The sequence below is a fragment of the Thunnus thynnus genome, chromosome 20 (genome assembly GCF_963924715.1).
Source record: "Thunnus thynnus chromosome 20, fThuThy2.1, whole genome shotgun sequence".
Taxonomy (NCBI): domain Eukaryota; kingdom Metazoa; phylum Chordata; class Actinopteri; order Scombriformes; family Scombridae; genus Thunnus; species Thunnus thynnus.
In genome coordinates, this window is record NC_089536.1 from 14,343,339 (window position 1) to 14,358,371 (window position 15,033).

Here is a 15,033-nt window from a genome sequence, read left to right on the forward strand (position 1 = left end):
ACGCAATTTTGTATGTGTGTGGTTGTGGAGGGGGGGGGGGGGGGGGGGGGGGTAGGTAGGCAGGTTTCAGTGTGCATGACAGTTGACAATGACCAGAGCATGTCTAATTCTTGGTCTTCAGTCTATTTGATGTACATCTCCTTGCTTTATGGCATTTTACTGTAAACACTGTATGACTCATTCATTTGACCCAACAAACTGCTTAATCGACTGCTCTACCATATAGTGCGGACAAAAGAATCTGAATCAGAAAAACACCTTATTCACGCACATGAAACTTCATAGCTGATAACTAAATATGCTAGAGTGCCCAGTCAGCAGCATTCAGTGCTGCAAACCCCTTGACAGTCGCTGCCTCTGGAGGAGGGGGTTTTGAGGGGCAGAAACTATGTCCCAGTGATTTAAATAGGATCTGTGCAGTTGAATGCAGGTGAAAGTCCTCCAAGTGCGCCTCAAATGGAAAAGTTCCTGTGGTGGAAAAGGGCTGTTAGTTTATGTGGCATTCATCCCGACGATGTACAGTATGTCTACCTGGCAGCTCCAGCACCAGTGTAGAAACTGTCCATTAGTCCTTTGTTAGCAGAGATGAGAAGGAGTTTGCATGCAGTGTGTGTGCATATGTGTGTAAACAGACAGACTAATGGACCTGACTGAAATCCAAACACAGGAACTGGCAGGTGATCAGTGTTGTTTACTTCCAGAGGGTGAATTGTGCAGGCTTCCCTTGGCTGGTAGAGGGTTAGAGAGAATATGGTATGCAGGGACTGAATGATCAGGAGACTTGAGACATTCAGGATAATCCTGAAAAAGAGACGCACATTTCATTGAGGCTTAAAACTTTTATGGAGCAAGGGTAACATCAGAGTAGATGTCTCACTTTTAATCCCTCGTCTTTCTCATTCCTGTTGTCTTTCCAATTTTTTACTGGTATGAGCAGCGGCAACCTCTGCTTTCCTTTCCTTCTTCCCTCCTTCTCTCCATAACCTTCTCTCTCCTCACCTCTGTCACACCGTTTTCATATGTCTGATTGTCTTTCATTCTTCACTAAGCTAGATGCTGATACAGAATTTGAAAACGTAATGTAAAATTCATGATGTCTCTCTTCTTGTCTCTCCCCTTTATCTGTCCATCCAGAGCGTCAGCTGGCCAACAGTATGACCAGCAGCAGCTCTCTTCCTCCCAGTGTCAGTGGGATCAGTAAGGAGCTGGCAGAGCTGCGACACCTTGTTCAATTCCCTGAGGAGATTGCCTGTATCCTCACCGAGCAAGAGCAGCAGCTCTACCAACGGGTAGGAGGAACTTTCTTACAAATAAACATTATTTAAGTTTCAAAAATTATTAACCTCCTGTGTGGATGCTGTGGACAGAAAAGTGGTTTTCAGAAAAACAAAGTTTAAAGGAAGGATATGGAAGTAACAAGTAGATTTTGTTTTTAATATGGCAGTAATCCCAATCTATGTTCTTTTCTCCTCTGTACTGTGCATTTATCTATAGGTCTTTCCCTTGGACTACCTCTGTTTCCTCACTCGAGACTTGGGCAGTCCCGAGTGTCAAACCAAACGCCACCCAAACCTCAAGGCCTCACTGTCAGCGCCCGCCATGCCTACCCAGAGCGCTCAGAGAAGTAACGCTGTGGAGGACCTGGTAGCGCGGTTCAACGAGGTGAGGAGTTTGCTTTAAGAAAATGTACAGTATGTGCATCTGTGAGTTTGGGATGATCATACTGATAGTCTTTTTATTTTGGTTGTGCTCCATGAATTATATGTTTTAGAATTAAAAACAGGAAGAATAAATACACCTCTTTCTTGGTGTTTAATTTGAAATATTACCAGAGATGAAGCTGTTTCTTCAACCTGAACATACATTTTCCCCTTTGATTATGTGACCTTTTGAAGTCTATAGACTACTACAGCTTTACGGGAAGGACTGTGATCTAGTTTAGTAGCCTCAACACAGTCTATATCTCATAAGCTGAGTTGTTATGATTAAAACCTGGAAAAGAGCCAGTGAGAATTGACTGTGCCCCAACCTCCTGAATGGCTTGAAAAACTTTTTAAATGAGGCATTAAAGAGTTGCTTTTCATGTTGATGAACACTTCTCAGCTATTGGGAAACTTCACAGTGCTTCTCCTGATGTGATGACTGTGTCCTTTCATGACCCGCCTATATGACATCATCAGAAACAGTGAAGCATGTTTTGCGATTTGACACTATGTGAAAGTTTTAGAAGCATAGCAGACCAGTAATTGTATTTATCTTCAGCTGGATTTGCCCTGTCGTATTTGCTGTGCGAGTCATACCAACTTATCAACTCATGACTGAAGCACACACTGTGTGTACACAAGTGCACACTCTCACAGTGGTGTAAGTTTGCTGAAGTTACACTCCCGTGCCTTGTGTCTTGTATGGTGAGTGACTTTGAGAATAAACAATCATAACACTGTGCTGGTGAGAAGGAGAAAGTGAGAGAGAGAGAGAGAGAGAGAGAGAGAGATTGATTGGGAATGATGTCATCTTTAAGTTGCATGCCTTTCACATCAGCTGGTTTTCATTTAAGTCAGCAAGAGGAGAGACACACGAAAAATGTTTTCCCAAATGTGCATTGTAGCCATATATGGGCACAGTGGAACAAGAGTCAAATGACAACAGTGATTCTCCCCAAGAAGACACTGATGAAGCCCTTAAGTGGCTTCTTCTGTCAGGTAAAAAAAAAGTTGTGGCACTCTGAGGAAGATGAATGGAATATTCTCTCTTAGCTTTGACTGTAAATTATGGTTTGGATAAGTTTTCCTGGGATGCAGATTTTGTCAGTGATGGTGGACAGTGTTATGTCCATAGACATAAAAAAAAATAATGGATGTAGTTACTGTGACGTCACCCATTGGTTTGTGGACTCCCGTTTTGAAGCCTCGAGTTTGCATTTTGACCATCATCATCTTGGATTTTTGCAGCCAGAAGTGACCATATATGGACAAGAGGGTGTAGGTGATCCTAACTCTAGCTGTTAGCTACTAGCTTGGTTAGCATAGTGTATTTACAGTCTATGGTTAACTGTGAAGAACAGTTATTTCACCAGTGAAAAACAGGCTTAAAACCATTAAAACAAAATGCGCTTACTGGAAAAAACTGAACTTCCGATTCCTTAGTGAGTCTTTTAGTACAACCAAATGCTGAACAAGACTTTTTTAGTCAACCAAAACGTTACAATTGACTTTCATGAACTGAAAACACACTGAAATAGTGACGGCTAAGCCTATACTCTGTGAATTTGGGGTTATGCCATGGTTACGTTACCTAACCAACGTTGCTGTGGTAGCACCTTGCTTGTGAAGGCACCCACTTGTCACTCAAAGCAGCCACGCCCTTAATTGTGCATAACTTTAAGCCTTAATAAAATTTAAATGGGTGTAAAAATTCAGCCCCCATACAGTTGTCATGAATGGGAAAATTAGCTATAGATACCAAAACCGTTTTTGTATCAGGCTGTAAACATGTTTATTTCTGCTGTAAAGTTGGGCATTTTAACATGGGGGTCTATGGGGATTGACTTGCTGTTTGAGCCAGCCTCATGTGGCCATTCGAGAAACTGCAGTTTTTGGCACTTAGCGTTGGTTTCATTTTTCAGCCCCGCAGTTTGCTGCTTGATTATGTCAATAGTAATATTAAAATGTATGATAAATTATCTTCCAATTTCTTTAATGCATTTTAATTCACTTCACTAGGCACCTGTCACATTTTAAGAAATTGGTTTCTGCTTTTTTTCGGCAACGACTCAACAACACTCGACAACTGATTATTGGCACGATTGCAGTTACTCACTCTTAACTGGGTATGGTCCCAAATAGAAACGTTCCATGTAATTAAAGTGTAACTATGCAGAAATACATTTCTGAATATGGATTTTATTCTAAATGAGCTGTTTCAAAAAGATACTACCATTAGAGAACCTATTGACTGTCATTTAGATAATAACTGATTGAGGTCTTTGGTGTGTCATAGACAACATTTTGCAAATTTAGATCTAATTTTCCCAAAAGTATCTAAGGGTTTTGATCTTGTTCATTTTCAAGCCATGTATGGGAGTGAAAGATTATGCAGTTAAAAGGATAACACAGCAAGAGAATTGGGAGACAGGGAAGGTTGAGCAGTTCAGGCCCCTTTGTTGCTGTCTGCAGTGTTTAGCTTTTATAGGCACAGTATGTGCTCATGCTTTGAGTTTGTAATAGGTCTTTGTCAACCTTGGTTATGTAATTCATGTATCAAGGAGAAACTGACCCTCATAGTTCAACTAATAACACGCGTACAGATGGAGACGGATGGACAGACAGATGGACACATACACAAACATCAAAGGGGGATCAGCTTGTACCCAGCTCCAGTTCTGTGTGTGTGTGTGTGTGTGTGTGTGTGTGTGTTTGAATTTTTGTCAAGCTGATATTAATGACACTTACAGTATGCAATGTATGTGAGGGAAGCTGCTGTTTGAGGATACATTTTGCATAATTCTAGTCTGTTTTATTGTACTCCTGTCTCTTCTTTGTTCTTCTCTGCACTACATGCTCTCTCAATACCTCTTCACATCCTGTCTATTATCTCTCATTCACAACACCGAGTACACACTTTCGCTATCTGGAATATCAGAAGAGATGCCAACTCTGATGCCTTGATCTGTGGTGGCTCAAAAAGTCGCTTTGCAGGCGGTGAGAATGGTTTAGATGGCGACTGTAATTCAACCCAGTTGCTGACATGGGTTTGCATGATGTCATAACACTAGAAGTGACTGATAGCAGAGTTTCACAAAAGACACGCACATCCTGGCACGCACTGGGCAGGGTAGTTACAGATTAGAGACTGTAGGGCAGCAGGTTTGTTTGTCAGAAAGCCATATACAGTAGATTCTAGAACATGGTTCAATACAGCTGAACAGTCGTAGAGCAGGACGCTGCATCGTCACCAGCTTCAAGGCTGATTTTCTGTAGATGACTCTGAGTACTCTGACAAGGGCGACAAGTGAGCAAAGAATTCCCAACTGTGATTAAAAAGCTTATTACCTCGTTACAGCGAGTCTGCTGGAGCAGCGCTAAAAGGACATGTTTATCAAGATTTTTTTTCTATTTCAATGTATAAATGTAGTTAATTCTAGACATAGTTGATGGTCGGGTTTTAAAATAGATATATAAGCGTGGTATAACACTTAAATTGTCGCTAGTAAAACAAGTCACTACATACATTGCTATTGAGAAATGTTGACTAGGTGATCAGTGTAATAGTGAATAATACATTCACATTAAGTCAACTGGTGAGTAAATCACCTTGTTAGATAGCTGTTAGATACCAACAACAATGAGGTGGCAGAAGTGCAACATTAAGATGCAACATCATATTTGCTGTAGTTTGAGTGCATAACAGGTAAAAAGTGACAAATTTGAGCTTTTAACATGAGTTAACATCTAAACGTATGTTGTTATATTCCTATGTTGTGACATTTCATTCTTAACAACAATTTCACCATATGTTTGTTAACTTGTATAAGTTTTAAAATTTGAATGGTGGATTGATGCAAGTTGAACTGAAGCTGAATCTTTTCGTTTTTCTCAGTTTGAGTAAAGACATTTTATTAGTGAGTTCCAGTTTGAGATGGATTACATTTTCACAGTAATCTTCCCAAAGCCTATGCTTCTATCACACAGGAATGCTTAAGCTGGTGTGCTCTCACTCATATTGGACAGAGAGAAAATGTGAAACCTAACAAACCATAAGATCGATAACATAAGTAGATTTGAAACGATGACAACCAACTGTTTAGAGTTAAATTTAACATTTTATCAAACACTGTAGATTATATTTTTTTATGAAGTAAGTTCTGTGTATATACAGGCTCATATCTAGAATGTCTGTATATACTGTATGTTAAATGGTGTATACAGTGTATATTGTAAATTTGTGTGTCTGAAGTTGATATGTGAGTATGCATGGTCTCATACCTAGTGCATGTTAATGGGTTGGAGGTGATCACTTGTTTAATCCACTGAGAGGTCAGAGGTGACACAGGAGGAAAAGTCACATTTTACATGTTTCATCAGACAGTTTCAGTTAACAACCTCAATAAAAACTCCTTATGTGAAACAGTGTTCTTTATTGTGTGTGTGTTTGTGTGTTTGTGTGTGTGTGTGTATCTTTGTGGCTTTATTTAGTCCCTGTGAAGTCAGACTGTGGTGGGCTTTACAGATCCTTACATAACCCAGTAATAGATCTCTGGGCCAGGGGATGTTTTTACCGCCTGCAAGGGGGTTAGGGAGTTTAAGCTCTGTGTGTGTGTGTGTGTGTGTGTGTGTGTGTGTGTGTGTGTGTGTGTGTGTGTGTGTTTTTCATGTGTGTGAATACATTCATGAGACTCTAATGCATAGAGACAGACACCAGAGAGCAAGAAGCAGCCAGATTGAAATCTGATCTTTTCCTGTACTGTGAGTTTGTGTGTGCGCATGTGTGTCCAGCGCAGAGAATGTGAAAGGAAGCTGACCCTGATACATATCTGGTTCTGCCATCGTGTCTTTTGGGCGTGCTTGAGGGCAGTCAGCTCAGAGCTCAGAGACAGAGTGCAGCTGATAGATATCTGATCTTATTCTTTCTTGTGTGTATATGTGTGTGTGTGGCCAGCTGGTATGGTCGTAGACACAGGTTGCCATACCAGAATTTAAAAGAGATGAAGTGAGCACAAGTAAAACCACACAATAAAGACTTTCAGCTGACCATCGTTTGGCTGTGGACCATATTTCCTTTTCACTGGGTTTTAACTCGCCTTGTCAGATAGGCTTGTAATAATGCACTGACAATGTCAAGCAGTCATCCTGTGGTATTGCACATGAAGTCAGCCTAAAACATTCTCATGTGGCTACAGGCAGCATGTTGCACTGTTGTATTTTTTTAGAGGATATGAAACTGGAAGAGAAGGAAGGACTTTTATGGGTTTCAGCTTTACGGTGATTGTAACTGTCAGTAATATAACATTTACAATTCTGTTCCTGCAGGTGAGTTCGTGGGTGACATGGCTTGTCCTGACAGCAGGATCCATGGAGGAGAAGAGAGAAGTTTTCTCCTATCTGGTCCATGTTGCTAAATGCTGTTGGAACATGGGAAACTACAACGGCGTCATGGAGTTTCTGGCTGGACTCAGGTTTTAAGAAACACAGAGACACTAACTCACATATTCTCACATTGTGTACACACATGCAGTACCAGTCAAAAGTTTGGACACACTTTCTCATTCAAGTGAATGGGAAGGTGTGTCCAAATTTTTGACTTTTGACAATTTTTGTGTGTCTTTTCCTTTGTTTGGTAATTGTTAAAAAATACATTCACACAAAAATATCATGTTTAATCCAATGACATATAATGGTTGCTTTGTCCTTTAGGTCCCGCAAGGTCCTGAAGATGTGGCAGTTTATGGACCAGTCAGACATCGAGACCATGAGAAGCCTAAAGGATGCCATGGCTCAGCACGAGTCTTCTTCTGAGTATAAGAAGGTTGTAACCAGAGCTCTCAATATCCCAGGATGCAAGGTGCGTTGCTGTTTACTTTTTGGAATGGTCTAATTTGTCATGTGGGTCAGTCCTGAATTACCTCATCAAATCAATATGCATTTGTTCATGTTCACATTATTCCTTGTGTTTTTCTCTCTCCTGTCCTGATATCATAGGTGGTGCCATTTTGTGGGGTTTTTCTGAAGGAGCTGAGTGACGCGCTGGATGGGACAGCAAGCATCATCAGCCTTAAACCACCTGTTGATAACACGGAGGACTCAATAGAGGTACTGTAAACACCCACAACTATGCACAAACACACACACATATAGCTTACACAAGCAGTAGGAATCAGACATTATGTTAGTTTCATTGCTCCTGCTTCTTTTTTGTCTGTCCGTCTTTCTCTAGTTTGTTTCTGACTACAGCGGCCAGCACAACTTCATGTCACGGTCTGGTCCAGATGGTCTACATGTTCCAGAGAAAGAAGCCACTGTCAGCAACATCCTCCAGATTATCAGGTACACTGCATCCTCGAAAACATGCTTTCATAATGATCTCAAATTTTCAAATTTTCTCACATTTGACTCTCCTCTTCCTGCTCCTCAGATCTTGTAATCGTAGTTTGGAGGCAGAGGATCCTGATGATGCCTCCACCAGTCCCTCTTCTACTGGTCCATCCCCAGCATCCAGAAATAACTCCTTCAGAGACCGCTGCCGCAATCAGTCAGTACCCATATTCCCCCTTTTACTAAGTGACACTCGAGCTTTATTTATATTTTGTTTACCCGAGTTCTTTCCGTTTGCAACATCAGGTACCAAACAACAAAGCAGGGGTCACAGGGTCTCTGGTAACTTACATTAGTGTAACATCAGTGTAGAGTAGAGAGGGACAAAATGTTGCGCAAGTTGTGACCAAGCTTTAAAACCTACCATATCAAATGACACATTTGTTGCATTTGACCCAGTCCATCAAGACACTGGTACATAGTGCATGAGGCAACTGCAGTTGTTGTCACTTTATGTTTATTGGTGTATAACTGTTGTTTTTCATTCTAGCTTCTTCTTCTTCTTCTTCAAAACATGTTTTTTGTGTGTGAAATGCTACAAGCCGGTCACTGATCTCTCCCTGTTCTTCATTCTAAATCACTCTCTGTAATATGGATGCATTTATGTCACTTTACATCTCTTATGGTGCATGCAAAGAAACCCCAAACTGTAGTTTTCGTAATAAAATACTTACCCTCATCTCAGTTTGCATGTCAGCATAATACGCAGTTTACCACTTTGTAAACATCAAAGTTTAAGCATCTTTAGCCTATTTTACTTTTGGGGGGTTTAACCACTCCTTTAAGGCAGAATGGAAAGACTCTATTGTTTAGAACTGTGACCTTTCTTGCCAAGGGTCTGTTTCCAAGATGGAGCTCTTTATTTTCCTGTTCATTCACAGACAGTGACTCATAGACAAAGTAAAAGAAAATGATCTGTTACATACAGATTTACAGTATATCAGAACTGTGAACGCTGCCATGCTGTGATCGAGTGGCATGGCTGGTATCCCACTTCTGAATAAAAGCACAATTACAGCACTGCGTCACTATTTCATAGACAAAGGCACTTGTGGACATACTACTAATCTCCCTTGGAACAAGTAAGACCACTGCTATATCATGATTTACAAGAGACTAAAAGTATTATGCAACACAGTGGCTGTTTGGTTGTTCAGTGAAACATTAGGTAGCAATTCTGAAAACACTGAACATGCCAATGCAAACTTTATGTCGTTTAATGGCAAAAATCTGTCTAATGAAGAAAATTAAATAAAATCCTTTAAACAATGTGATCCAGATACAGAATATCTATTACTTTCTACTTCAGCAATAGCATACTGCATACTTTGCATTTGCAGCACAATATCTGAGGCCAGATAAACTAGATCCTCAGATCTTTACTGGGTCATTCCAATTTTCCTTCACAATGCAGTTGTCTTTCACAAACACCAGCACACGATAATGGGTTTGTGAAGGAACACATTTGCAGATTGTTATTGAGATGAGATGATGTTCAAATAAACACCTGTGTCAAAGAGAAAAAAGATAGCAGGTTAGTTTCCTGTGAGAACAGGAAGGAACAGAGCTCTGGTACTTTTCAGGACATTTGTGGCTGTAGCTAATGACACGAGGTGGAATTTGGACACTATCATACAATATTGTTAGAAAACTCATTTCAGTGCAGGCTTGGCCTGTGGTGTTTGTACAAAGGAAACCTGGATTATCTTCACTGTGTTTCTAGACAGTTTTCTTTGACTCTGAGTTATTATATTATGTTAGAGCTCAGGATAATAACTGTACTTCATTTTGGCTAGAGGTATGGTGTTCATCTGTTTGTACTGGGATGCAGATAAATACCATCTTTCTTACTCAAAAAGGATAAGTTGTTCTTTTCCTGCGTTCTTGATATCTTTCCCACTGAGATTCTCATGATTTTTGCCTATTCTTTTCTTTTCACCTTGTAGAACTTGTGTCAAAATTTCTCTGTCCACTCCTTATTCTTCTTCTCACACTTCCTCTCATCCTTTTTCCACTTCTCCCATTTTAGTTCCCATTCATTTAGGACCCCGCAAGAATCAAACCGTGTCTTGTAAGTGGTTATAAGAGTTTCAGGAGTTTGAACATTACTGGCTAACTTTGACATATTTTGATTTGCAGTTTGAGTAGAAGCTTGTTAAGTAGTGAAGGAATTTGCAATGACAAATGCATGGTGCTTTTTTGCTTGTTCAACCACTGCACTACACTACAGGGTACATTTTTGTGCCGTTTATCTTAATGTAGATGCAAGTAGTTTCTTAATTTTGACTGGACCTCAGTGCATTTTCTAAGTAACAGTGCTTTTACGTCACTTGCTGCAGTAGTTGACAGTAAATGTAGAGACTGATGCATTCACCTTTCCTCAGGAATTCTACTTAATGTGGTTTTTCAGACCATTTTTCCCCAATGCATCTATCCGTCTACAGGTTCATGGTAGGGGACTTGTCCGATTCAGAAGGTGACCTGTCGTCTGAGCCGGTGGTGAAGGAGATGGAGTTCCAGGGGACTGAGGAGACACACAGAGCTTTCAGCCATGGTACTGAGCTCATTCCTTGGTAAGAAACAATCACACACACACACACACACACACACACGCACAGTTAATTTGACAGACACTTGACAATCATTGTGTTCTGTTTTTTGTTGTTGTTTTTTTTTAGGTACGTGTTGTCACTACAACCAGATGTTCACCAGTTTCTACTGCAGGGAGCCACGGTCATCCACTACGATCAGGACAGCCACGTCACAGCTCGCTGTCTGCTGCGACTACAGCCCGACAACACAACACTCACCTGGGGTAAATTATGACATTATGAAAGTTTCATTAAAACCATCTGGGTATAATTTAAAAGACATGGTTATCTCCTCTGCTGCTGCTTTTTTTCCTTACTGAGAACCACTTGTAATTCATTTTGCTATGGGTTTATTTATGTGTCCAGTTTTTGTTCTGATATGTCACAAATACATATGTTTATTGTGAACAGTATTTATAATATTTAAACAAATTTGCTTAGGAAATTATCCAGTTTTACTTTCCTTGTTGTCTGGAGTTTGTATTATTCAGATAGTTGCTTGTACATTTATAGTATATATCATTTCCAGCAGGGAGCTACTTTAACATTGTTCTCTCCAAAGGATTATTTACTAGGAGTGTGAGGTTGTGCTCAGGTCAATATGTTACGATTAACTTGAAGAATTGCAGGGAACATTTCCTTTGTTGTCAGGACATTTTAAGATGTTTATATCCCAGCCAGACAAGCCCCATTTCCTCTCTCATTATTACTCTTTAAACAAATGAAAAACATGCATATGTGATTACAAAAATCATATTTCCTGTGCCATTATTGTCTTTTAAACATATCGTAAATGTGTTTATAGGTAAATGTCATGTCTTCTGTAACACATATAATTTAATTTGGTTGTAAATGTGTGTATTTGTAGCAAGTTGCTCAATTTCCTGTGCCGTCACTCCATTTCAAACATTGTAAATGTGTTGATTTATGGTAGGTAAGCCTCAGAACGGAGGGGCTTCCCTCACAGAGCAACCGCTGGGATTAGGACAGACTGTAGTGGCAGGACTAGCAGAAGGCCTGCTGGACCTCGGAGTGGTGAAGGTTTGTTTCAAAATCAACATTTATATGGTATCTAGACTTCAAAAATCTAGATTTTTAGTCTTTTAATCTAGTGTTCATCTAGTATTAAGTAGTAGAGAGTTAAATTTGTATGTTTTTTTTTTAAATCTTATAATAAAAATAATAAATGTTCTTATCTCAAGCGGTGAGTGTAGCTGTTTGATGTCTTTAGTCTTTAGGTTTTTCTTTATGTGATGTTATGTTGATGCCAGAGAAGTGATTGGTTGCATTTCCAATATGGTCATGTACTACTCAAAACTCACTCAAAACTTGCATTGGAAGGAAATTAATTTATCTTGTAGATTTAGTAATCAGTTCTGTGTTTGAATAGCATTACAGTCATAAGTTAGATTGCAACCATAATATTGTGTTTATTTGAATGTGCAGGCAGTGTTCCTCGGTCACCAGGGAGTGGACGTCCACGCTGTGTGTTTGCAGAACAAGCTGAGCCAGATGACAGTGGAGGAGAACGGTCTCAGCCTCCTCTATGGTCTCAGTACCACTGACAACAGGTTAACACCAGCCTCCTGCTTTCTAAGACAGTTTTTAAACACTTGTTCATTGCTACACTGGTAACTGGTAAGAAGCTTGCAGTTTCATATGTCTTTTTTTTACTATATTTTATCTAATATCTTGACCACTGTCAACAGACTGCTGCACTTTGTGGCCCCCAACCAAACAGCACGAATGCTTCACAAGGGCCTGTCAGAGTTGGTGAATGCAACCAGGAAATTGAAGAAGTTTCCTGACCAAAGGTTGCAGTGGCTGAGAAGACAGTATGTCAGTCTGTATCAGGTACGTATACTCTGAACTGAATGTTTCCTTGATAATACTTTTCTTGTAAAAAATGCACAGTAGAGTCAAAGATTATATTTATCAGTATTGTCAGTATTATAGATTGTTTGCATTGCCATGCATTGGCCACCAAAATAAATGTTTATCAGCTGTATTATTTTGAAGAGAAATGTGCTGATTTTTTTTTTTTTTTTTTTTTTTACTGCCCTTTAAATCTGAAAACCCCATTTTTCATACACATCCCTAAAACTTTTTAAAATCAGTCTTCTTGGCTATTTTTTGTCTATTACGTATGTTTGAGGGCAAAAGAGTTTCATATTGTAAGGTCAAAAATAAGTATTTAGCACATAAAGGATGAAAATAGCATTTTGTATATTTGCATTTTTTGTGACCATCACCATTAAACATTGCCTGTATGTATTTGCGCCCTTCCTGTCCATCTAATCCTTTGTGTCCGTGTGTGTCTCTGCTAGGAGGACGGCAGGTATGAAGGCCCTACATTAGCCCAGGCCATCGAGCTGTTTGGTGGGCGGAGGTGGAACATGGGTACAGGCGGAGTGGAGAAATCTGCCGCCCAGAAAAACAATCCTCTGGGTATCAATGATAAGACAAAGAAGAAGAAGAAAGTTCTAGTCAGGGTCAGTACATAGAAAGTTGAAGTTATAAATCTTTTATTTAAGAATGAAAGTTTCATTGTTCAATTCACAGTACAATTATTGTAGCTATGGCTCTTGTCATGAGTAATTCAATTAAATGTGTGAGCAAGTAAGACCTGCTGTGATGTATAATCCCTGTTAAACCAACCAACTCATACAGATTTAGTTTTTTATGTTGAATAGTCGGTTTATTTTCAACACACTCATCACAGGGAGACAGCGGGGATGCCACAGATGACGAGATGGTTTCCAGGAAGACACGGAGTTGTAAGGAGGGACTGTATCGGAATGGACCAGAGTCTGACAGCATAGACCAAGAAGATCCAGGTGACATTTTCATGAACATAAAAAAAAAATCCAAACAATGTATTAATATCTTTGGTGACCCTTTCTTAGGGTACTTTATTATGTCTGTATAGTGTTTATTTACCCTTAATCCACTTTGCCTTAATAGAGGACAGCTTCCCTGGACCATTCTCCCTCTCATCTAATAAGAGCCCTGGATTGCTAGCCTCTTCCTCCTCCTCCTCCTCTTCCTCCAGCATGGCAGGGTCCAACCAGTCCCGCCCACAATCCTCTCCAATCCTTTCAGGAACTTCGAAATCACAGCCGGGGTATGTGTACAAAGACCGGAGGTGTCAAATTCTGACCCTACTGACATCTAAATTGTTTCTTTTCCAGTTAGGTGAGGTATAAGTAAGATATTTTTCCTTTTCTTTGTTGGTTGTAGGGCATGGAGCAGCAGGTCGTGGCACGGTCGAGGTAAAGGCTGCTTCAAAGGCTTCCAGAATCTCATGATTTCTGACAGCACAATGAACTTCATCGAGTTCGTTGAACTCTTCAAATCATTCAGGTAGATGCCAGTGTTTTTCCAACTAGATCTTGTTTTCGACACTTCAGTAACAGTGTAGTAAGACACTGTACACAAGCAGAAATTCGCATGTCAGTTTGTCAGGCTTCATTCAAAGCTTTAAACTTTTCACAATTATGTGTCTGTTTTATGTAGACAAACTAAAACCTGGATTAAAAATATTTTTCTGGTTATATGTTATCTTCCGACATTCAGTAAAAACAGTACTGGCTTGAAAAGCATTCATGTATGTATAAAGTATGTGTTCTGTTAAGCATTCTTGTCATCTCACTTCCTCTTGGTATGTAATTATTGTGTTTGTATCAACAGTAGCTAAAGACAGTACGATAAAACAAATTCAACAAATTCTTCTCAAGGTTATCATGACTGGGACATTTTCCAAGGATTCTTCTCTGCATAATATTTAGTTTCTATAATATTTTCCCAGTCATATAAAAGGGAACAGTGTTTTTCCTTGATAAGCAATGGATTATTTTAATACCTACATTTCTTTGATTGTACTGTATCCTCTCATGTGCTGCCCACTAGTTCCCTTTGATCTGCACACTTACTTAGCCACAGCCATGCAAAGGAAATTTACAGTAACTACTTAAGCAGATTAATATTTTTTTCTTTTAAAAAAAGTGGTTGCTGAGATGTATAATAGAGTCAGATTACTGTATTTGAAAATGGAAAAGCTTATTCAAAGTTTAAGTGCCTTTTATCTAGTTGAACAAGGCTTTTGCAACATTTAAATTGGTTTTGTCTGTTGAGCTAAGGCAATGAATCTGCACATCTGTATCTGTCAAATACTAAAATTAACTTCTGAATTCTGCTATTTGTTTTCTCCACAGTATCCGAAGCAGAAAGGACCTAAAGGAGTTGTTTGATACCTTTGCTGTCCCCTGCAGTCGTTCAAGTTCAGAGTCAGCTCCTCTCTACACCAACCTCCGGATAGATGACAAAGACACGGGGCTGCAACCAGACCTGGG

The 15,033-nt window shown here is 39.7% G+C and overlaps 1 protein-coding gene across 6 annotated transcripts in view; it reads left to right on the forward strand.

Moving 5' to 3' along the window:
* The window catches only part of plce1 (phospholipase C, epsilon 1), an 86,811-nt gene that overhangs the window by 52,110 nt on the left and 19,668 nt on the right, over positions 1-15,033 (forward strand). For 5 of the 6 annotated variants that reach the window (XM_067577112.1, XM_067577114.1, XM_067577115.1 and 2 more), the window contains 18 exons: positions 1,135-1,289; positions 1,495-1,662; positions 7,029-7,174; positions 7,413-7,560; positions 7,698-7,808; positions 7,933-8,042; positions 8,131-8,247; positions 10,120-10,161; positions 10,535-10,663; positions 10,769-10,905; positions 11,616-11,722; positions 12,128-12,252; positions 12,391-12,535; positions 13,009-13,173; positions 13,404-13,518; positions 13,646-13,805; positions 13,922-14,044; positions 14,896-15,032. In XM_067577112.1, the coding sequence (XP_067433213.1) occupies positions 1,135-1,289; positions 1,495-1,662; positions 7,029-7,174; positions 7,413-7,560; positions 7,698-7,808; positions 7,933-8,042; positions 8,131-8,247; positions 10,120-10,161; positions 10,535-10,663; positions 10,769-10,905; positions 11,616-11,722; positions 12,128-12,252; positions 12,391-12,535; positions 13,009-13,173; positions 13,404-13,518; positions 13,646-13,805; positions 13,922-14,044; positions 14,896-15,032 (2,340 nt within the window). The remainder of the gene's footprint in view (positions 1-1,134; positions 1,290-1,494; positions 1,663-7,028; positions 7,175-7,412; positions 7,561-7,697; positions 7,809-7,932; positions 8,043-8,130; positions 8,248-10,119; positions 10,162-10,534; positions 10,664-10,768; positions 10,906-11,615; positions 11,723-12,127; positions 12,253-12,390; positions 12,536-13,008; positions 13,174-13,403; positions 13,519-13,645; positions 13,806-13,921; positions 14,045-14,895; position 15,033) is intronic. The other variant, XM_067577118.1, reaches the window with a different exon arrangement.